This window comes from Galendromus occidentalis, unplaced genomic scaffold (genome assembly GCF_000255335.2).
Source record: "Galendromus occidentalis unplaced genomic scaffold, Mocc_1.1 scf7180000077464, whole genome shotgun sequence".
Classification (NCBI taxonomy): Eukaryota; Metazoa; Arthropoda; class Arachnida; order Mesostigmata; family Phytoseiidae; genus Galendromus; species Galendromus occidentalis.
In genome coordinates this window covers 167,230-190,241 of record NW_003805452.1, presented here as the reverse complement: position 1 = coordinate 190,241, position 23,012 = coordinate 167,230, and the positions used below count along the sequence as shown (strand labels likewise).

The 23,012-nt window shown below is 50.6% G+C and overlaps 6 protein-coding genes across 8 annotated transcripts; 4 read left to right on the top strand and 2 right to left on the bottom strand.

The window, feature by feature from the left end:
• The first annotated feature begins 3,616 nt into the window (after positions 1–3,616).
• Positions 3,617–9,450, top strand: LOC100904186 (elongation factor-like GTPase 1). Its single transcript, XM_029111748.1, has 12 exons — positions 3,617–3,713; positions 3,894–3,961; positions 4,041–4,245; positions 4,368–4,615; positions 4,736–5,055; positions 5,323–5,567; positions 5,707–5,916; positions 6,003–6,184; positions 6,274–7,185; positions 7,268–7,510; positions 7,602–7,958; positions 9,206–9,450. The coding sequence occupies exons 1-12, from the start codon at positions 3,617–3,619 to the stop codon at positions 9,287–9,289; spliced, it is 3,171 nt and encodes a 1,056-aa protein (XP_028967581.1). The 3' UTR covers positions 9,290–9,450.
• Positions 9,451–10,409: 959 nt separating this feature from the next.
• On the top strand, positions 10,410–12,867 carry LOC100904044 (Down syndrome cell adhesion molecule-like protein Dscam2). Its single transcript, XM_003744328.1, has 2 exons — positions 10,410–11,440; positions 11,652–12,867. The coding sequence occupies exons 1-2, from the start codon at positions 10,410–10,412 to the stop codon at positions 12,865–12,867; spliced, it is 2,247 nt and encodes a 748-aa protein (XP_003744376.1).
• A 437-nt stretch (positions 12,868–13,304) lies between these two features.
• On the bottom strand, positions 13,305–14,779 carry LOC100897547 (uncharacterized). Its single transcript, XM_003744286.2, has 3 exons — positions 14,496–14,779; positions 14,192–14,353; positions 13,305–14,105 (listed from the first exon to the last, which is right to left on the bottom strand). The coding sequence occupies exons 1-3, from the start codon at positions 14,658–14,660 to the stop codon at positions 13,836–13,838; spliced, it is 597 nt and encodes a 198-aa protein (XP_003744334.1). The 5' UTR covers positions 14,661–14,779; the 3' UTR covers positions 13,305–13,835.
• A 196-nt stretch (positions 14,780–14,975) lies between these two features.
• On the top strand, positions 14,976–19,179 carry Sec5 (exocyst complex component secretory 5). The gene is made up of 12 exons (XM_003744327.1): positions 14,976–15,113; positions 15,475–15,607; positions 15,799–15,951; positions 16,041–16,311; positions 16,392–16,594; positions 16,693–16,838; positions 16,920–17,104; positions 17,191–17,397; positions 17,497–17,721; positions 17,804–17,922; positions 18,013–18,805; positions 18,961–19,179. Exons 2-12 carry the CDS (start codon positions 15,493–15,495, stop codon positions 19,082–19,084), a joined length of 2,541 nt encoding a protein of 846 aa, XP_003744375.1. The 5' UTR covers positions 14,976–15,113; positions 15,475–15,492; the 3' UTR covers positions 19,085–19,179.
• On the bottom strand, positions 19,141–21,521 carry Ykt6 (YKT6 v-SNARE homolog). The gene is made up of 6 exons (XM_003744285.1): positions 21,306–21,521; positions 20,905–21,033; positions 20,662–20,744; positions 20,267–20,367; positions 19,905–20,171; positions 19,141–19,811 (listed from the first exon to the last, which is right to left on the bottom strand). The coding sequence occupies exons 2-6, from the start codon at positions 21,009–21,011 to the stop codon at positions 19,776–19,778; spliced, it is 594 nt and encodes a 197-aa protein (XP_003744333.1). The 5' UTR covers positions 21,012–21,033; positions 21,306–21,521; the 3' UTR covers positions 19,141–19,775.
• Positions 21,522–21,800: 279 nt separating this feature from the next.
• RpL26 (ribosomal protein L26) lies at positions 21,801–22,994 on the top strand. 3 transcript variants are annotated; one of them, XM_003744282.2, is made up of 3 exons: positions 21,801–21,837; positions 22,390–22,558; positions 22,690–22,994. In XM_003744282.2, exons 2-3 carry the CDS (start codon positions 22,397–22,399, stop codon positions 22,963–22,965), a joined length of 438 nt encoding a protein of 145 aa, XP_003744330.1. In that variant the 5' UTR covers positions 21,801–21,837; positions 22,390–22,396; the 3' UTR covers positions 22,966–22,994. The 3 variants fall into 3 exon arrangements, with proteins under 3 accessions (XP_003744330.1, XP_003744331.1, XP_003744332.1); XM_003744283.1 differs by having other exon boundaries at positions 21,830–21,878; XM_003744284.1 differs by lacking the exon at positions 21,801–21,837 and adding an exon at positions 21,891–22,005.
• The last annotated feature ends 18 nt before the right edge of the window (positions 22,995–23,012 follow it).

The following is a 23,012-nucleotide window of genomic DNA, read 5'->3' as shown; positions in this document are numbered from 1 at the left end:
CGTAACTCTCGCCGGTTCCGCTAGGATATTAGAGATGTTGCTATCACGTGACGGGCCTGGAGTCACGATTGCAGGATGCCACGGCGCGGCGAGTCCATCACCGTCTTCCAAGGATTCCCAGCAAGACGCTCTCGAACGAACGCCTAGCCTTGGCATCGACCCGGGTTTTTGCGATTAGGAAATGGGAGAGAAGTCGTCCGAAACCCTCTCGTGCCTCAGATTGACCGATAAGGCAGGATGAGATGGACGAAAAGTGTTCGGAAGAGCCCGAAGCCGCGCTGAAATGGAAAATGCGGTAAACTTATTCCTCCAGGCATCGTTGCCTACCTCATTCAGTGCTTAAGTCGGTTGCACATTCGCCCGACGATACGGATTAGTATAATACGGGATTCGGATATCTCGGACACTATTCGCAAGCTTTGCTTATTGATAGCCGTCGAGCGCCGGAGACATGGCGCACGAGGCGATCCGATGACGTTCCTCAAGCACTTATTGTCAATCCGATCCGTTTTTTTTTCGAGCGAGAACTCTAATGCCTCTTCACCCACGAATGAGTTGAAGTCGATTCCCAAGACGAATTCCCCACAGCAAAGACCGAGAGCCCCGGCCATCACTAAAAATGTATCGCTCGCGAATAGGACCAGCTAGAGGAATCCCGGAAGTAACGAGTAAACAAGCCTTGAAGTCAGATGGCTGAGATTGTTGGGCGGAAACCTTTCGTCTGGGTCAGACGATCTCATGGCTCCGCATGGAGTCACGGATTGAGGCGGTTGCTCCTGATTCTCGCATGTACCTAAGTCGCTTCTCAATTGTTTAGCTCGCCTGTACGTTTCGAGCTTGAACCCGGAAATCATTAATAATCATTGATAATCATAATATTGCGGAATACATTCCCTCGATCATCCGCCCCGGCATAGCTCCTAATGGATCGGCAATGCCGCTAATCCAGCCGTCCTAAGTCATTTTGAAGTTTACCTCAGCCCCCCTCTGCGAAACTCAAGAACTTCAACGCTAGAGCCTCTGAGTGGTCGGTTAAGCCAACGAAGAAACGACCGCCAGATGATCCAGGCTCTCTCTTCCACATCCGGATGGAAATTCGGGAATCCACATGGATGTCTCGCGCATCTGCGGTCTCGCGAATTTCTTCCTCCTACGCTCCCAAGCTGTTGCGAACTCGACCCAGCTCATTGCGCTCGGAACATTCTTCCAGAAGAGGTTCGTCCCTCTCGGTCGTCCAATGCGTGCTTATAATCTTCCATCACATGGGCGAGACTCCTGCGATGATTGTGATGATTGTTCTTTGAGTAGGTACGAGAAATACCCGGCGTTCAAAATAAGAGCATTTCTCAAACCAAATCTCGCGAAAAAATGGCTTCATCATGGCTCTTTGTTCATTGAGATCTCATTCCGACCACAAGTCCCTCAAGTGTCAACCCCGTGATGCTCGATCGCAGGTTTTGGGGGGAACTTGGGATACCACTGACTCAGTCAGGGTCTTCGATCACGTGCGGGGCTCCAGCGGTCTCGGGTTTCAGATGCAATAGACGTCGCTTATTTCTAACTAGGTTTTAGTTAGTCCATATCTAGCAAAGGGATGTGAGTCATCTTCCGAGAGGATGCTCGAATACTTGAGTTAGATCCCTTTCTCACGGCGCTCGTTGTAGCTACACGCCGCATCAAGGGTCAAGACTCTAAGTCGGAAAGAGGAACCTACTACGATTGAATAGTGCCGAAGTCCTCTTCGTTTAGCTAAGCGAGAGAATTCCGGGATCAAAGGTTCACCGCGCGTCCGGAGGTGAACCCCGGGTTCGGTTCTCTAGCCTATGGCTAAGAGCTTCATTGTCTGATTGGAATGCGTATTTCTAGATCGATGCCGCCAATCCGCATCGAAGCGATCTACCTAAGATTCCTTTGCATCGTTCTTCCGCGAGATTCCTCTTGAGAGAGCTACAATCTACAATGGATTTGATGGGAGCTGACAGCGCGAATGGGAGCGGATCAGGGACCACTAAATACTCCCGAAGTCCTGGCCGATCGGGGGACCAGAGTTTTTGGAGATTGATCTACTCATCAGAAATCCCACAGAGATCGAATGCTACGTAGCTTCATCTGATATCATTTGGTACGATGGTTCGGTGCGCTCATCATGGAACGAAGACAACTGAGCTCCGCTCATCGGACAAATCACAAGGGATTAGCAGAATACGGAGCTATTCGAGCCTTGCAAGGGGTCTGCGAAACGGGGAAGGTCGTGGACTGCCAATCCAGAGTGCAATGACCATTTGTCTCTGATATTCCTCGCTTCATCTCCAAAAGTCAGGAGAGATATTTGAAATGTTACATCTCGCTGCAATAATTGTCACCGCAGGAATTCACCTCGAGCAACAAGTGTGCATTATCAGCCCGGAAATGACATATGGCGGAAAACGCGGATCGGAATCCTTCCCTGATGGTCGAGAGCTGAGCCCGTCTTCAATAGAACGGCCCGGCTCTGGGAGTTGAGAAGAGAGGCGTCCACAGGATTCTTTTGGGGGGGGGGCTATATCGGGTTCTTGCATGGGGCTCATTTCCAACAGGGCGTCCCGCTCCTGAACCTCAGTATTACGAACTCTCAATCGCGGAGGGGGCTATAGCCCCCTAGCCCCTCCCCCTCTGTGGACGCGCCTGGTTGAGAACTTAATGATATTTCCGGAGATACTGCAATCGGATAAAAAAATGGATGGAACGGATGTTGCAGATTCACTCTCGGACTTCCGGCAGAGGGCTCTCATCTCAAGATTGGGAACATTAAGCACCTATGGCCTATGAGCCTCTGGGAGATCCGGCCGCCCGGAATTTTTGACCGTCGCAATTCGAGTTTCTTCCTCGCTCTGGTATACGATCCACTGGATCTGCGTCCCTATTTTTGGACCTCCTCGAAATGCCCCTCAGATCGGGAAGCTGAAGTTACAGAGTCGTACCCATCTTCTGGGCTGGGGCATAGGGAAAAAATGCTGATTCTAAGAGGAGTCCGAAACTAGCCATTCAATTCTCTGATTCTTTCCGTAGTAGATTATGCCCGGGAATCCTCAGAATTCGGGTCGCATCCGCGCATTAGATTTCGGGTGCTGGTTCGCAGAATACTAGAAACAGCTCTTGTTATCACTCGGCTTAGCTCTAGGCGGGTAGTACAGTGACCTCTCGGATTCAGAATCGAGACCCTGCGGGATTTCTTCAATCATCATTCTCCCGAACAGCAAGAGTCGGGCGAACGGTCCCTCGAATACCATTAATCGTCGATCTCAGGCGGCGAAAGTAGAAGTTGTCGTTCGTCATCCCATGGTCCCATACCCTCACTCTCAACTCTCACCATCAAATCCCAAACACGCGCGTCAACACGAACACGCGGTCTCTCACTCTTACACAAGTAGCTCTCGCCGCTGGGTTCTATATCATACTCCCGTTCGAATTTCGAACGTCGACCACACCGACGGAAGTCTGGCATGAAGTTCTGAGTCTCCCCTATTTTCCGTGACAGTTCTTGATTCAGGGTCGAAGACCCGCATCCATGACCGTATAATTCCGACTGTGCTGTTTGCGTGCTGTTCCGGCGTCCGGAGCGAATTCCAGCGCGGACATGCTGAGACAGAGGACTTCAGTACAGCTGTTGGAGCAGCTTCAGAAAAATACGGAAAATATCCGGAATGTTTGCATCCTTGCACATGTTGACCATGGTGAGTTGAGAGTTTCACAGTCGACGGTCTAAGTGAGGGTCAAGCCGGGGGGAGGGGTGCGACTATCTGGAAACATACCTCCGCAATAGGGGAAGCCGGTGCATCCGTTTAGAAATAGCTCGTCACGAACGATTGAATCTTCGGAAGAAGGGCTTAAAATTTTCATGTTCCGTCGAACAGGGAAAACCACGCTGGCGGACTCATTGGTCGCCAGTAATGGGATCATCTCTCAGAGAATGGCAGGAAAGGTAGGATGAGCGGCACGTCGATCTCGTGATGGGAACATCCCCGCATGCAACCTGAAGTCTAATAAGATTGTTCCCCCAGCTTCGATATATGGACTCGCGCGCTGACGAACAGGAGCGGGGTATCACTATGAAATCATCTGCGATCAGCCTGCATTTCGAGACCGACAATCGAGATTATCTTATAAATCTCATCGATTCGCCCGGACATGTCGACTTCACATCCGAAGTTACTACGGCCATTCGACTCTGCGATTGCGTCATCGTTGTCGTCGATGTTGTCGAAGGTGAGGAGGGGTCCGTGTAGACGGGAAGCGGACACGAACCCGACTAGGTCTTCTTTCGAGGAGACGTGATCTGAGAGATTGAATCGAACGATGTAAGTAGATATTGAATGATTTTATTTCAGGTGTGTGCGCGCAGACGAAGGTCGCCCTAGAAATGGCTTACCGGGAACAATTGCATCCGGTCCTGGTTCTGAACAAGATCGACAGACTCATAGTGGAAAAGAAGATGACTCCTCTGGATGCGTATGTGTACTTGACTCAGGTTCTTGAGCAGGTTAACGCAGTCACTGGCGAAATGTTCACGAAAACGGCTCTGCAAAAGATGAATCTTGCACACGATGAATCCGATTCTAAATGTGAATGTAGCGAGGTTAGCAAAATGCAACTCTGAGTCCTCGATTGAAAAGAATTATCTTCTCCCGTAAGCACCTCTCTATCCCCTTCACTCCCCAGCGTTTGAATTTCCTAATCTTGTCCGCCCCTTATTCAGGATCAGGTTTTCGATTGGGATGCGGGACTCGATGAAATCGATGATTCGAACCTCTACTTCGACCCCATCAGAGGAAACGTCGTGTTCACTTCAGCTACCGACGGCTGGGGTTTCTCGATTGAAGATTTCGCCCGGATTTATTCTCTGAAGTTGGGCGTGCGTCCGGAGGTCTTGAGACGAACCCTGTGGGGGGATTTCTATTTGAATATGAAAGCGAAGAAAATTCAGAAAGGGGCTCAAGCAAAGGCCAAGAAGCCGTTATTCGCCCAACTCGTCCTACAAGGCATCTATGATATATATGAGGCAGTTTGTGTTAATAAGTAAGTTATCCTCAGGAATCAGTCTAAGTCTATGATGGCGTAGGCCAGATATTGTGTATACGTATGTTCGACCTCCTAGCGGATAGCACCCACTATATCCGGGAGCTGCGGAATTCAATAAGAACCCACTTCTCGGATCGAGCCGACCTGTTCACGATTAGCAATCATCTTTTTCGCGATTTTTAGAGTTATTTCCGTATCGTGATCGATTGAATGGAGAATGCTGAGAAAGGTTCCAGAACTCCTCTAATGAGATCCAATTTGCAGAGACAATGTTGCCTTGGAGAAAATGTGTGGCTCGTTGGGTATCAAGCTACAGGCCAGAGATCTTCGTCAATCGGACCCTCGGCTGAAGCTATCAGCGATGTTGGGCTCGTGGTTACCTGTTTCACAAGCAGTTCTCAAGATGTTGACCAGGCTGCCTTCGCCGCGAACGATGCCGAAAAGCAGAGCTGATCATTTGCTTAACGTCCGAGGAGAGCAGAATCCAGAAGTTGAAAGAATCACCAGCGGTGAGTTACGAGCAACCGTACACCCATTCGGTTATTCGAAGACTCAGAGACGATAGATTGAGACACGGGGAACGTCCGGAGAATCCGGTGACAAAGCCATAGTTTAGACCGGGCTCCCTGATTGAGAAATATCTTGCAGCACTGTCGCAAGGGGATCCTTCGACTGAAGCTCCAGTGATCATCTTTGTATCCAAGATGTTTGCGGTGGAGAGTTCTCAGCTGCCCGAGAACCGGCTGGAGCTCTTCACTTTCGAAGATCTGGCGAAACGTCGAGAAGAGGCCCGGAAGGCCTATCTCGCGTCGCAGAACAAGGCAGATCCCCGTGAGTACTCGCTCCGTCGAGAGTGGCGTATATGTATCTTCAGAAATTCCGCCACGTAGCCGATCTTACGAACGCATCGAAACCGAGGCTGAAGGTTCCCATTCAAATTCCAGAAAATGGTATTCCGATAGACGAGAAACCTGAACCTGAAGCGATCGCGACGGCGGCCGAGGAAATCGACGAGGCATCGACAGCATTCGTAGGCTTTGCGAGAATTTTCAGCGGCACTGTGCGCCGAGGCGCCGAAGTTTTCGTCCTGGGACCGAAGCACGACCCTCAATCATTCAAAGCCAAGGTTCGTGGGATAGAAACACCGTCCGATCACAAGCCCAAATATCAGCAACAATTTCTTGAACTTCTCTTGACAGTCTGAACTAATTACAGCACCCGGAGCTCGATGTCGACCCCGCATTGACTCTGAAGGATCTGAAGTCAGACGAACATGTGACGAAATTGAAAGTGGATAAACTCTACCTGATGATGGGACGGGAACTCGCGGATGTTGACGGAGTCCCCGCGGGGAACATTCTTGGGATTGGCGGTGCGCTTGAGCACCATGTGGCCAAGTACTCGACTCTGTGCAGCAGTCCGCTGTGTCCTCCGTTCACAGACATGACTTCACCGGTGGTCCCCATACTGCGTGTGGCTCTTGAACCTAAGAGGATGCAGGATATGCCAAAATTGATCCACGGTATGAAATTACTCAATCAGGCAGACCCTTGCGTGCAGGTCATACTCCAGGGGACAGGGGAGCGTGTTCTTGTTACTGCGGGTGAGGTTCATCTGGAACGATGCCTGCTAGATCTGAGAGAGCGTTTCGCGAAGATCGACATCTCAGTGTCGGCCCCCATCGTGCCATTCAGGGAAACAGTTGTCGAACCCCCGAAAATGGACATGGTGAACGAACTCATCGATGTCACCACAAATAAACTCTCCGCCTGCGACAACGATAGGACAGTGAATGCCGATGGGAGCGTTACTCTCCTCACCCCATCGAAGCAGAGCTCTCTGACAATCAGAGCCGCGCCTCTTCCGGAAGATGTGGCGCTCCTTCTGGAGAAAGAGGCCACTCTGCTGAGAGCTTTCGATCTCGCCAAGAAAACTGAGGGAGAAGAACATTCCGAGATCGATGATGAGCTCCGAACGAAGATTCAGAAATTCCGGGCCGATCTGAAGGAAGCTTTCGATCGCAGTGAAATGGAGCAATGGAAAGATTTCGATGTCGACCGTATCTGGAGTTTCGGCCCCAAGAAATGCGGACCGAACATCCTCATCAACGACATGGAGGATTTCTCGGTGCGTACCCCGGAGTCGAGATCATCATCGCTTACGACTCGTATCGGGGCCTTGGGTTTATGTGGAATGTTTTGATTTCCAGGTAAATTATTGGCAAGCACTCGAGAAAAGCTCCGGTGATCTGCACAACTTCGAGAGCAACCTGGTTTTCGGCTTCCAATTAGCGACTCTGGCAGGACCGCTGTGCGAAGAACCTCTGCGAGCAGTCGCTTTCAGAGTCAGCGAGTGGAAAGTGATGAACAGCGACGATAAATTATCATCTTATGGACCGTTATCAGGACAGATCATGTCCACAATGAAAGACTGCTGCAGGAAAGCATTCCAGGTGAGATAAATCCCCGCAAACACCGAAGGGTTCCCCGCATGGAGAGTTCCGGATGAACTTTCTTTAGATAACGTTCTCCACCGACCCACAGGCTCAACCGCAGAGATTGATGGCAGCGATGTACAAGTGCAATATCCAAGTGACAGCGGACGCTTTGAGGAAAATGTATTCGGTGGTCAACCGAAGACACGGCCGTATTGTGGCGGGTGATTTGGTGGAAGGTAGCTCGTCCTTCGAAGTTTCAGCGGTTGTACCCGTTGTGGAAAGTTTCCAACTTGCAAACGAAATGAGGAAGCAGACCAGTGGACTCGCACAGCCGCAACTCATATTTAGTCATTGGGAAGTGATCGACGTGGATCCATTCTGGGTACCGCGCACCCAGGAGGAGCTTTCGCATTTCGGGGAGAAGGCCGACTCCGAGAACCGGGCCATGAAATACATGAACCAAGTGAGTACTTCCTTGAATTTCCGGCTCCCTCTGAGCGTCGTTCTGGAGAGAGTCTCGGAAATCTTTCTCGGGAGAACGGATGTGCTCCTTTCCTCGTCTTGGGTCAGTGATGGAGCTCAGGGATGCATCCGATGACTGTTCGTCGGTCATCGAGGCCAGTAATGGGATCATCTCTCAGAGAATAAGCCCATAAGCTGCTGAGGATGGTGTTCGAACTGGAGACCGGGCGACCGCAGATCGATCGATTCCTTTGGCCTCTATCGGGATTAGAGATGTACGCGCTGACGATGCATAGAATCCTTCCGTCCTGCATGTCAACAGGGGCGATCCGTTTGTCGAGAACGTTCGGCTTGTGTCCGACACAGTGATTGAATCTTCTAAGAGTGTGCAGTTTAAGGAGGTAGCGTCGGCGGCTGACTTTCTCTTGACGAAGCTGTCACCGCTTCCCCTTCCCCCTCATTCCTTCCCAGATTAGATGCTCCCTTCATCTTCCACTTCTGAGAATATTCCGTTGCTGACTGAATTTTGAGAATCTGATGGGCCTGCCGTCCGATCGCCTAGAGCGAGACCGCAGACCTCGACTTTGGGGATTGGAGGTGGCGCAGCGAGAGCCTTCTTTGTCTCAGCGTGGCACTGCCTCCGTAACAGAACTTATGTCGGGACCTCCCGGTACAAATGGACGGCAATATTTATGAATTTTCGTGCCAATCCGAGTCAAGCATTCGTGGAGCTCGAGCAGCTCTCCCTCCCTGATTACGAAATCGAGACATTCGAATGAGAATTCGGCTCGATTGGTATCAGAGCGGAAGCAAAGGACGAGCTTTGTTGTTTTAGAAAGCGATTCTTCTCGTTGTGGGAACGAGTAATCTCTCCTCATCTGATAACAGCGTTGATCGGTCTTGGACAAACTCTCGGTCACGATTGACCTGAGAACAGTTCTATCGATCTGCAACGCGTGGCCTTCGCAACAAGAACGCTCCATGAGAGATACACATACATATGTACATGCGCGTGCAGTTTCTAAAAATTTCATCTTTCCGGGGGCGATCCTCCTCATTTTTAGCAGAACCCCTCTTAATTGCCTGAGACGAAAATTCCTTTTGGCTCTCGGATGGAAAATGGACGAGTCTCTCGTCCCTTCCACCTACCGACCCCTCGCAATCAGTGCGGGACCGAACCACAGTGAACGGGGAGGCGCGGAGAAAACTTCCATACAGACAACTGAAATTTGTCTCCGCTTGTTTCAGGTTCGTCGACGTAAAGGTCTCAAGGTGAACGAACACGTGGTGGAGCACGGAGAAAAGCAACGCACCCTGAGCAAGAAGAAATGAGATCTCCCCCACAGAATTTACTGAATGCCAATCGCGACTGAGTGGATAAGAACATGTTGGTCTACGTCGCCGTCATTCCATGGGAATTCAACGGAGCGATCAAACCGTTATTATAGTCCTCATTCGAGGCGAGCATGCCTCAGTCATACATGGTTGAGGGAGCGTGCCCTGTACAGTAAACTATTGTTTGACCCCAAGATGAATCTGAATCTTCTTTTTTGTTTTCGTCGTCTATTTTCTGTTCTGATGCTACCGCTACTGAGGCTTTTCTTTGTCGTTCATATCTTGGCGAGTGTCTCTTTTCTGTTTCTGAAAGCGATGACAATGGGAGTCGCGGTCCGTGACGTAATCTTGATTGGCGCTCCGTAGGCGGAGTCACTTAATGATTTCGCTGTCGACGTCGAGTGTGTGAAAATCTTCTGAATGTCAAGCTGGCGGTGGGGATGAGCGAAGAAGGCGATCGCCATCCAGAACGACATGTGATTCCAAGTCGGAGTAGGAACGGGATTTCAGGATTTTTGATGGAATTCGTTCAGGTTCTCGAGGAAAGTCGAGATCTAATAATCATCCGAGGAATAATGACGGAGCATGAGAGTCCTCAGGGGGAGGATTCGGCGCATGTCCGAGAACAGAGCAGCATGCTCCGTCGGAATCTGAGGCCACTCCGAACGGAAACTTCAATCTGAACTCGAGACGAAGCCGGACAGTCCCAATACAAGCACGGTCCTCCTGTCGAGTGGGGCAGTCGTTCTTTCCATCCCTCCCCACTCTTTCCCTCCAACTGTGACTCACTCAGCTGCTGCGGCTACCGCAGCCGCTGGGTGAGTGGGAACTCAACATGGCTGCCTAGGGGTTCGTACAGCGCTATCAGTTAGGTGGCTGGCTCGTTCGCTCGCTCACATCTGACAGCTTTGTTTGCGCGCAGTCTTAGACGACCGGCCAGTGGAGAACTTTTCGACGCCGTCGACAGTGCCGCGCTCCCAGATAGAGCTCCTGACTACATGGAGAAGCGAATGGAGTGAAATTCGACCAGTGGTTGTTTCGTGGAAGCGATCCGAGAGTGACAGTGAGCGTATGCATCATCGAGATGAGTCGACCGGCACTCCCAGCACTAGTGAAAATGTCGCTTTTCCTGCTTGTTTCAATTTTCCAAAGTGTCGAGGCGGTGAAAGCCCCGCAATTGACGCCGCTAGCGATACCGGATGATCTCGTTAAAGACACTGAGTACAGACTGACGTGCATCGTCGCGATCGGAGACCCGCCTCTAGCCTTCGAATGGCAGAAGAACGGGGTGCGGTTGTACTCGACAACGAACACCATAATTACCCAAACCGAGCATACGTCGACGGTGACGTTCAAGTCTCTCTCGGAAAACGACGCGGGCGAATACAGATGCGAGGCCATGAATATCGCCGGTAAAGCGTCCGTTCAAGCGAAACTTCAAGTGAACGTAGCACCTTTCTGGCTGCAAGAGCCCTTCGATCAGGACGTCGAGGAGGGCCAGGTGTTGAAATTACCGTGTCACGCTGGGGGTTCCCCGCAGCCCACCTACCGCTGGATGAAAGGAAACCAGGTTTTGAGTAGAGGCCGCTACGATATCACTGCCGATGGCGCACTAGTTGTAAGCTCGGCGAAGAAGATCGATGCTGGCATGTTTTCGTGCGAAGCATCAAACGGGATCGGTTCCGCACTCTTAAAACAAGCCACAGTTCGGATTTTCGTCAGACCTCGAGTAAAGCTTCCGCGCACGCTGATTCAAGTAGAGCGTGGCGGTTCTGCTAATATATCATGCGCTGCGACTGGGGACCACCCTATATCGATTGAATGGAAGAAAGATGGCCAATTACTACCTGAGAGCTCTTCGGACAAAATGCTCATCGACGATAAGCAAATGGAGCAGTTTTTCTCAAATCTGGTGCTTCGTGACGCTAACGCCGAACATGCCGGTCGGTACGTGTGTATTGCGAAAAACTCCTTCGGACAAGACGAGGGCGAGGCACGACTCGTGGTTCGGGAGCCCCCGGAAATTCCAGAGGGTCTCGAGCTATCGGGGGTATGGAGCAGAGGAGCACGCCTCACATGGTCCCCACCAAAGAGAGTCGTGGTGACGCGATACGACGTTTGGTATTGGTCACGTCGCGACCTATCCAAGTAAGTGAATACTGTACATCATATTCGGACATGTGATTCAGTTCCGCACTAGAAATGCGCCCGGGAAACCATCAATCGAATACGCCGATGCCGCATTGAGACTAAAGCGCAGAGCGCTTCGATTCACTGTCTTCCGTGGAATCAAAGCGGCCATGAACGCAAGTGTCGAGTTTCAGTATCACGCTTCTGATGTCAGCAACGTTTATTTCAGGCTCAATATCAGTGTTCCCGGCTCATCCAGTACAGTTCAGATCCCTAAAATGCATCCGGCGACGGAATACCAGCTGTATGTGATCGCCCACAACGACGTAGGACCGTCCGAGCAATCTCGGACCGTGACCGTGAAAACTAAAGAGGAACAGCCTTCGGACGGTCCATCGAACGTTCAAGTCATATCATCGGGACCAAATTACGCCGTCATTTCGTGGTCGCCGCCTCCCGAGTCCGGTTGGAATTCGGAGCGTTTGACCGGATACTTCGTGGGCTACAAAGCCGCCAGTCAAGACTCGAACAGACCGTACTCGTTCCATACAGTGGGACCAGATCAGAGCACGTACACCTTACGTGGCCTCATGAAGAATACTCTGTACGGGGTCGTCGTGAAAGCAGTCAACGACGTGGGATATTCGCCCGCGAGCTCCGAGATGTCCTTCTATACCGAGGACGGAGACTTCATAGCACCTCCACATCTGCACCTCAAGTCGCTTGACGGACAGTCTGCAACACTCCGCTGGGCGTCGCCCTCCCCCAAAGTCACGAGTTTCACAATTTACTGCCGTCAGGGAGAGCAGAGCAATTGGGATGAGACTTTCATCGACAGAGCGAACCAGAACACGTATCAACTCACCGGTCTGAATTTGAACGAGTACTACCAGATCTACATGATCGGTCATACGAATTCTGGGAAAACCGAACCCTCGGACGTCATCAGCGTCCGCATCCCCGACCCGAACAAAAGTCCCCAAACGACCGCCGGCGGAGGTTCAGATCGCGTCACGGAGCGAGAAGTTCTCTACGCAATCGTCCCGCTAGTCTGCCTTTTGATGGTGATAATCGCGATCGTGTTTGCTTCGGCCTTCTATATGTACGCCAAGAAAAGTCAGCCTCCACCACCGCCGGTGAACGCAGACTACGATTTCTGCTTCACGAACATCCCTGGCGGTGCGCGGCTACCGGGAATGACAATGAAAATGAACCAATACAATGCCTATCAGATGAATCCATACGCGACGTATTCGCGACACACAGCGCGCAAGAAAAGCGTCAACTCGACGCCCTATTCAACCATTCCCCGGTCGGAGAAGAGCTCGGAGAACGCGTACGCGATCTACGAGAGTATACAAGACCTAAGGAGTCTTAAACGACGACAGAGCTTAAGCAGGCAGTTCGCTCCCACCATGCACAAGGTGGACATTTGTGATATCTAGTCGCAGGTGAGCTTTGTTCAAGAATATGGGATTACTTCTCCTTATGATTTCGATTCCTCCGTGAACAGACTCAGGGCTAGCGGGAACGACCCCTTGCTGATCTCGGCGCACCGGCGGGTGTGGATGAGGTTCCCGCTTCATGGATTGTTTCTCTGCTTTCAGAAGTCGCTGCCTCCTCAACGTAACTCAACAGGCAGCTCCTTATGAACGGCAACTTGTTTTGAGAAGTCCGCCCAGTTCCGGTTACCGAAAGATCGAGGTAGACAAGTATTTTGATGTTGCAATCCATGATCGAGAGGCGAGACCTAAGGAATGTATATAGAGATGGAGTTGTACAGTCATTTTTCATTTCACCGGTTAGATCGAGTCTAGCAGTACCAGGCTATGTATATCATGTAGGTCTTACTTAGTCGACCCCTCCTTTATTTATGATGATGATCTGACATTAGTTTCATATGATTCTCATTTCTGCTTTGCCAAAGTCTTCGAACGAGATCAATGAATGATGACACAGTGTACATCGAATGCATAAAAACAAGATTGCGCGATGAGCCAGGGGCCCCCAAGGGCTCAGTCAAGAAGTATGTAATGACTTCAGTGAAACGAATCATAGGAGTTTGGAAGCGGCTCCGACATCGCGAGAGATTCCGGAGCCTTGAAAGGAATATCCCTTGTCGGATGAGCATTTTTCTACCTTAATATATTCCAATCACGTAGAACCTTCCCTCGAATATAAGATTTGATAAGGTGAGGTTGAATAAAAAGTGCAGAGAACGACAATTTCTTGGTTTCCCTATATTTCTACTCGAGATCGAGTTTCGGCCGCTCCCTCCAAGCTCAATCGTTCCTCTGCAGGAGAGCCCCGGGCTCAGTGGAGTCTCCAGAGGGAGGAGTTCAAAATTCTATTTGCAGACATTTCGTAGTTCTGATATATTTACATAAAGCTGAGGACGAGACGGCTGTGTTGCTCACTTCAACAGTTTCGCAATCGTTCCGTCGATCTGTTTCGTCATTCCGGTGGGGTGCAGAAGCAGTTGGCCACAGGGCAGGTAATATTTTAGAGTCAGCGACACGACGTGAGCCTTCAGGAAGACGTCGCGAGGTTGATCCAAGCGGATCCGGGCTGCCAAGGAGGTCAGGATCGAACGCATGTTCGAGCGGACGATCGAAGCATTCGCGCTCGTCGACGCAATCATCATCAGGGCTGTTCCCTTGAGCGAAGACATCCAGTGAACCATCTGGGAGCATTAAGTTATTTCCCTTATCATCAAGCATCTTCGATTGGGTCTAGCGTCTTCATGACGAGACACTTAATTGAGCTCACCAAACGCGTGTCCTTGATAGGGAATGTTCCGCTGGCGAAATCCTTCTTCTTCTCCTTTCTAGTGCTCTGATTCGACGCTTTCAGGAACTCGTTCTTCCCCTCCGACAGGATCGCATCCAGGACGTCGTTCCCTTCGTATACGCGCATCAATTGATGGGGATCCTTCGGAATGAGACTCCTCCGGATTAGCTCCGGTATTTCTTCTAAGCAAAGTTAGAGACGCCCACCTGCGACCACTGACCCGAGGGGCATAGGAGCTGACAGCTGAGTCAGAGGCAACGCAAATATCCATAAAATTACTCACCTCTTCGGATTCCGCTGGTATCGAGTCCACGCCCTGAGAGTTATAAGCACAAAAGGTATCGAGTGCTGAGGTTTTCGTGGGGAGCCCAGCAGCGAACGAGCGTGAATACAAGAGAACTGGTTCATCTTGACCGGCTAGGGATGCCAGGTAGACCGCGTGAACCATAATGAATGCTGGTTTCTATCTTCTGGCGTTCCTCAATCGATGCGACGAATCTTTGTGGTCCCGATAAGCTTTTGACTCCGAGATTGCGGTCCGACGGAGTTCAATTTCTTGTGACAGTCATGAGGCTATAGAGCCAGCCCAAAGGCTTTGTCTACCCCCTCGCACGGCACAGCTGTCACGGGATCCCGAGTCCGGCAAATCAGCTGTTTGGAGAAGATGAGCTCATGTCTGTTCGAAACCACTCACCCATGCGAATCGGGTCGTGTGTGGGGTTCGCCGAACCATCGACCGATGTCCCGCTCCCATCGAGAGAATGTGTCAGGTTAGGATTCAGAATAGAAGTGAAGTGTCAAGGAACTTCTGATGTGACAGATATTCACTCCTCCTCCTGAGGACATCACCCTTAAACTATTATTGCCCTGAGGAGCAGCGTTCCTTTTGCTACTCATAGAGGTGAGCAGATTTCCAAGCAGCCGAGAATCTATCAATAATGGTTCAACATGACGCTGAAGGAGGGAACACAGGGAAGGAGTCAGATATCGACGATTCCTTCCAAGAGGGCAGCAGCGGAAGGACACAGAAATAGTTTTCAATAAGAGCTCAGCTCGAAGAAAAAGCAATGAACGGAAATTCTCTGAACCGCAGGAGACCTTGTGTCTCATCTCTAGACCTTAAGTCGTTCGCGTAATTCAACTTCCCTGGGCTCCCACGCGACGATCACATAGGAGACTGGTATGGGAGACTGGTGATGCCGGTCGATCGCGAACTTGTCGGGGTCTTTTGCACGGCGACTCATTTGACAGCTCAATTTTAGGAGTGAGGAACACTCCTCATGGCGGACGACTACTCGCCGAAAGTAACCGGGCTGTCCCCTGCCGAGGGGTCGCCAGGAACCAAGGTCACGATCCGAGGAGAAAACCTCGGCACAGGACAAAATGACCTCGTCTGTGAGTATTCGATAGGGCTTCCTCCTCTCCGGAAGTTCCAAGATTCCGTCTTTCCGCGGTAACGTCCCCCTCTCGAAGCGCTTCAAGGAAAACTCCCTCGGAACAGTACTGACGTCCCAGTCCGCTTTCGCGTTGAATCGAAGCTTGTTCGGATGAGACATGCCTCACTGTCTAATTATTTCCCTTTATAGCGGTGTCCATCTGCGGAATGGATTGCACAATGTTCTCCGAGTGGAAATCCTCGCACAAAATCGTCACCCGGACAAGGATCTGCTCCGGATCCGGAGACGTCATCATTACGACAAAATCTGGTGGCAAAGGAACCTGTACCGTACAGTTCAGGGGTGAGCTCCGAGACGAGAGAAATTTTGTCGAAGGATTCCATCGCGTTTTGACTCGGGATACGAGCGCTCGTTTCGCGGGCTTGTTTCAGGAATTCACGAGACTGTATCACCCACGGTCGAATCTGCCGTTTGGGTCGATGAAGCCCATCTTTTCCACACGCCGTTCCCCTCGATGAAAGGACCAACTTCATCATCGTCGCTTTCGAAGGAGCTCAACTTGCTCGGGGGAGCCGATCTGAAAGCTCTTAGTCCAAAGCATGAAGCCATCATAAAGGCTCACTTCAAAGACAAGAGCACAGACGTCTTCGCGAGTAATTTCAGCCCGGACTTGTACCTCCTCACGAATCACATGTCCAGCGGGTACGTATAATTGACACGATTCTTCTGAAATCCTGAAGCCCGAAGCGATCGGATCAGTGACCGAGCGATATTTGGTATAGGTTTGAAAACTTGAAGAGTGGTCTCAAGGAGTTGGAGAGAAGAGTCGGAGCTCAACAAGAGGGACCATCAACATTCCTCAAGTCTAATGTCTACGGAATTGTCAAGTGTCTCGACGTTCTGAAAGAGCTCAACCGTCTGATGAACAGAGATCGCACCGAGATGGGAGCGAGTCTGACTGAGGGTCTGAGTCAGGACCTCAGAAGTGAGTTCCGGGGCCGGAGATGCATCTTGATTCTTCATGCGACAGGCTTCGAAATCGATCCGAGGAAGGCTCGTCTCTGATCTTATCCTTTATTTAAGAAACTTTGGAGGAGGCGTCCTCGATCTTCGAGGCCATTCTGAGGAGGAAGGAAAACTCGGATTCGATGCGAACTTCCTTGGCAATCCTGCACAAGTTCCGTTTCTTGTTCAATTTGCCAGCCCAAATCGAGAACAACGTGAAAATGGTAAGCGTCTGCGGAGTCCTTCGTGGCCTGTCATGCTTTGGCGCCCTTCCAGTTCTTTAATTCCCACATGCGGAACCTCAGGGAGACTACGATACGGTCATTGGAGACTACGCTAGGGCACGCTCGGTCTTCCACGATACTGAAGTTGGAATCTTCAAACGAGTCTTGAACGATGTCGAGGAAAAAGTCGCTGTTTTCAAAGAGAAGCTGCATCAAGGGATTCGCAAATTCCCTGCGCCTTTGGAAGAGCGCAAAAAACTGATCAGGTTAGCAGAATATGAACATTCCTCTCACTTGGCGGGGGAATTTCAAAGATTCGAGCCGAGGACTAAGCTTTTCGGTTTCGCGACAGCTACTTGGTTCAACTGGATTCCGAGAGGAATCCGGGCCGGGAGGCTATCGAGTACAATCATGAGTGGCTGCTGCAGCAAATGGAAGAGCTGAAAGCACGACACGTGCAGCGGGCGCAAACGCTTGACAACACTCAGGATCCGCCGCAAGTAGACTTCGTGCTCAGTCTGAGCCGATTCTTCTGCACCCATGCTCCGGATTTCTTCAAGTGAGTAGCAGTCAATCCTGGGGAATAGATCGCCGGTCGTCGTTGTTAGAGAAACCCGAGTGAATGTGGTCGGAGCTCAATCTCGATTCATCGTTCCAGGTTGCAACACGCCTATCTGCACCGAGATATAGAAGGGATGCAGTTGACGGCGTTCGAAGAGGAAGAAAAACGCAGCAGCGACATGACGTTGAAGTTGGTATCGACGCTGTGCCTCGAAGTTCGCGCCGCGCTCCTGCCAACTCATACTTTGAAGCCGACCGCCGCGTGGCCTTCCTCCCGGCAACCGATAGGCCCATGGCTCCCGACGTGTCTACGTTCCGTGAGGTTTGTGTGCCCCGAAGTTTGGGAACCTGTCCCGGAAAATATCGCGTTTGCGAGGCCTGATGAATATGCAGCACTTTTACAGAACCTGTTATTCATGCGTGCTCAAATTGGATCCGCCCCATGCCTCCGCTCGTATGCAAAGTCTGATCACCGATTTGAGAGAGCACGCTATGATCTCCCTATTCAATCAAGCTGCTCATGGTAAGCTCCTTGTGGCTCTCGATGTCATTAATACACTGCGAGGGGTAAAAACTGCCGGAATTGAGGATAATTCTCCTCCCATCCTGACAGACATCGCGAAACTTCACGAGTTCGAGACATGGAGAGCGTCACCGTGTGAGGGTGCGGCAGGATCATCTCAGTTACCTCTACTTTTCGAGAATCGAATCATAGAAGCTCTTCAAGTCATCCAGGAAAACGTGCTCCAAGCCTCCGCTAGTCAAATGTTCCAGCAAGCCAACGTCAAAGCAGCCATAAATCAGAACGTGCAATTGATGATGTCATCGTATGTTGATTCTCTCGAGAAGTCCCCCGAGCACGAGAAAATATCACGGGAGTCCGTCGAACGCGGTATCGGGCTCGGTTTGGAGGATAAATTGCTCATTACGCTCGCGAACATCGCTGTGAGCAGGGAGCAAGTTTTGCCGCGTATCCAGAGCGCATTTCTGAACCAACAATATCCGGACATTTCCGATATCATCGCGAACGGGGATCTATTGCTGACCCAGCTAGATCAGAGAGTTTTGCAACGTGTCATTGGTTTGCTGCAGCGACCTTTGGTCGACTCAGTGGAGGACCTCATGGAACAGTACAAGGTCGAATGGACGTCACAGAGAACGCCGACCGACGTGTCGACCTACGTTAAGGAATTACTGCTCGAACTCATCGAGACTCAGCAACGCATTCATCGCATCTCGCCAGGACTCGTGGAACGCGTGCTCCCACCGATCGTGGCTTCCCTATTCGCGGAGGTGGCGCGGCTCTGCGCTCATATCAAAACGTCCTCCCAGGGCAACCTCCAAATTCTCATTGACATCTTGGCTCTGGAAGTTTCGTTGCACTCCCTCAACAGAAATAATTCCTTGTGAGTTTCCGGCATGGCCTAGACTAGACGATCTGGATTCTCACAGGGATATTCCAGCGATAGAATTGAGCTTGCGACGAAATTCCAATAGACGATATCAACACAAGTGGGATTACCCTATTTCAATCCTAACCCGTATATTATGCTTCTTTCAGTGAAGTTTTGCAGCCATGCAAGGACCGGCTAGGTGGGACCATGAAGGCAAACAGGGAAAAAGTGGAAGACGTTGTGCAGCAGTTCAAGTTTAATCAGAGACTCCAATTGATGTGTTTCCAGTGAGAATATTGCATAATGGATTGGAATACGTATACGAGTATATGAAGACATCGAGAGAATTCAATACATATTTATTCCCCGGCAATACTGTTACAATCAGCAGACTACGCAATAAACTTATATTTTCACTGTCCTCGTTTCCGCGGGGAATTCAATCTCTGATGCGGAGAGGGGATTACTCTGCTTTTCATGCGCTTCCTTAAGTAGGTAATAAGGATTTCGTATCCTTGGGACTACTACGACCCTATAGAGATAGAGTCCGAACTTCCAGAAAAGGTTCTGGAATGGCGACGATGGCCAGCCTAGGAAAAACCATGGAGTCTGCCAAGCTCCCATGACTTACCCAGGACGGGTCACTCGATCAGGATCATACGCGATTTTACCGCTTCGATCACAAGGAAACAATACATTAGAGTAGTGAGCCTTTGATCAAGGATCCAGCGTATTCTCGTGGAAAAATAACATTTTATTCTTCCGTATCATCGAGTCCGAATGTCGGACTGCCGCGTGGAGAAAAATAGGATTCCTGAGTTCATCGATTCAGACCGAATATTCAACCGCTGTACATGTCACGCAGATATTTGAGTTACACGTGGGCTCCTACTATTTTTTTCATCCCTCACTGACGATATATCCATGTAGATGGTTCCAATACATTCGTATCCTATCGAGTCATTGGCATATTCGATTCTCACTACAGGAGAACACAACACTGATTCGTTTTCTTCGCCTGCAATTGTAATGGAGGGAGGCTTGAGCTTTTGTGCGGGATAATCGAATGCTCATAGCTCATAGGGAGTGCAGCTATGGAGCTAGTACTCACAGTCTTGTAGAACATTTTGCTCTGGGCGCTCAAATCATCTGACTTAGCCACGAGGTCGTCTAGTTTCTCGCCTCGCTCGAGTACGGCGTCGATCGTATTCAGCAGAATGATTTTCGTCTCATCAAGATCGCATTGGATCTTCGACATCGCGTCGGCTTGATTCGGGTTTTGATACTTGGCTAGTTGGGCTTCCAGACCAGCCAGGGGTTTGTTTCCTCCGGACGACCATGTATCAGGCGAATACTTGGCCGCAAAATCATCGAGAACCTGTAGTGGGATCGAGTCAAACGATTTCAGAAAAGGAAACTTGAGGAAAACCTTCAATGTCTCTGACTTCTGAGAAATAGTCTCCAAATACCCACCTTGCTAATGAATGTGTGAGCTACCCGATTAGGATACTCATGGTCCGATATTAGAACGCCAGAGAGACCGTCACTCCGGGCGTAACAATGGCACATGTATTCTGGAATTACAACGGAATGATGAACCCAGTCCATGATTGGATCCAATGCAGGGGCAAGAAAAATTGAGGCCGAGTTCAGCCTCCCGAATTCACGACGGTTTCTCGTCGTGACCCTCAGGAATTAGTAATCGATGACGAAATGCTTGGGGAAGCGCGACGACACTGTATCGAACGACAATCCAGGACACACATACAAGCAGGGACTGGAACCTCCGGTCTGACAGGGCAGCCATATGTTGCCGAGACGAAAGCGACGATGCATGAGACTGCTCCCTGATGATGGGAATTACTAACCTCCTTCCTTGATTGTTGTCCGGGTGGCAAGCTGACATCTCTCAACCACAACATTTGACGTGAATCTCATGAACTCTGCCGCGCTGTGTGGGGGAATTGACTCCTTTCAACTCGGGGCACCATTGTAACCAGAAAGTTTGATTTTCGAGTACAACTGATCGGCCTAAATACGAAGCCGAGTGAGAGAAATTTGGGAGGTTCCACAGGGACTTCCGGCATGGAGGGCTCTCTAAGATCACTCACCTGGATCTTTGGAAGAAGCCGATAGAGGAGAGATCGCTAGCCCCGGTCAAAACGGAGACCTGAGATCCGTGCTTGTAGAGCACGGCGACGTGGAACAGCTTCACCATCCTGATTGGCTCGAAACTCAGTCTAGGAACGAAATACGATCAATTAGTCGAAATCTTACAGGTTGCGGAACAGATGGTAGAGCACCTTAGGCCTTACAGTACTCTGTGCTCTCCCGTCTCACGCAATCTCTAGAGCAGCGCAACTTTATTGATTGCTGCGAATTTCAGCGTCGTCTCGCATGGAAGAGCACAAGAGTCCCGGGGAGGGAGTAAACGCGTTGACTAGATCCAAATCGGTCCATTAAACCGCTCCCTTCGACACTCCATAGAACTTTGCAGTGACCAGTCACTCACCGGGGCTAATCAGTGAAGCTCACGAAGCGTGTCCCAATACGTAAGATCGACGATGAGGTCTGATCAGGGGACCCGCACTGGTGTAGACTCGGCGAGAGCCCTAAGCAGAGCGACAAAACTACTGCCGGAGGAAAACAGCGGCGGCGAATTACGATAGAAATCAATCGCTCATACGAGTGACGGCGACGACTGCTCCTCTTTCGAAACCACTGAGCGCTCCTGTTGCTCCTCGCTCTCTCTCTCTGCGATGAATGTGTACTGTTGGCGCGCGCTCTCACTTTTAGGAGCAGACAGAATCTTACTGCACACTTGCCCCCGGCACCTCGGCGGCTCCCTTGTACAGGAAATCATGGACATACTCGAGGTATCCGAGCGTGGATCCGAAAGATCCTCTCGCGGCGGAGCTTCAGGGCAGCATTCTGTGAAAAGCTCGGGAGGGCTCGCAGTCCGCGAGGAGCGTCTGCTAACCTAGACACAATTGTTGTTGTTGACATTCAGGCAGTCCTTTTTCCGGCGTCCATCTTGCTGTGAGGTTGGTATTATTTGGTGTGGTTAGAAATCTTCAGTAATCCAGTGAGTCTGAGCATCTTCCCGAGTGAAATCGGCCTGTCGGAACTCGCAAGGCTCTGACGGCTCCTCGGTGAAAATTCTAGCAGCATTCGATATCTGCGACCCTCGGACTTGACATCCGACTATCCGGGTAGGGGGACACGTTTCGGGTGCGACGGAATTCATCTTCGGGAGAAAATCTTAGTGCCTTGCTCCTCCTGAGCTCCTGCTATGCCCATGGAAATTTTAGCAACTCGGTCATTCATTTCTCCCGATCAGTGTCCGGGCGCCACGCTAGCTTCAGCCTTTGCTGGTAACAGCCCGGCGAGAAGTCTCGCCTCATTGTGGGGATTCCACGATTGGAGATTCTATGGATGGGGCTTCTCCCCATTGAAGTTTTCCCTCCTTCTACGCACCGACGCGACGAGTCTGACTCTTGACGAGTGTCCTCCTTTCCGAAGTCTGTATCTTCCATCGAAACCGAACTGCCACATGATGAAACTTTTCTAACGAGTGATTGTTGTGATGTCCACAGCCACATAATGAAAAGGAACGAGTTCGTTTCATCGTCCAGGAGGACGTCTCGCAGGAGGCATTTCAATGCCCCTTCTCACATCCGGAGGAAGATCATGTCATCGACTCTGTCGAAGGATCTTCGTCAGAAGTACAACGTGCGATCGATGCCGATCCGCAAGGATGATGAGGTACGGTACATCCCGATTTTCTCGGCTCTGGAGATTTTTCTCACCATGTGTGGCGGAGGATTCCCTCAGGCTGACAATGTATCCAAAAAGATGCCTCGGTGACCCGTGGTCATTTGCGTACATTATTCCAGGTCCAAATCATGCGTGGCCATCACAAGAGCCAGCAGGTGGGCAAGGTCGTGCAGGTTTACCGAAAGAAGTACTGCATCTACATCGAACGTATTCAGCGAGAGAAGGCCAACGGAGCCTCCGCTTACGTACCCATCCACCCCTCGAATGTCCAGATTGTCAAATTGAAGATCGACAAGGACAGGAAAAATCTCCTTGAGAGGAAGGCCAAGGGCCGCCTCAGCGCAGGAGACAAGGGCAAGCACACCGAAGAGAGCGTGCAGATGGACACTGCGTAAATAAATTGAGCGCTTTGTCGTGGTCAAAAGTAACATGTCTTCCTTTC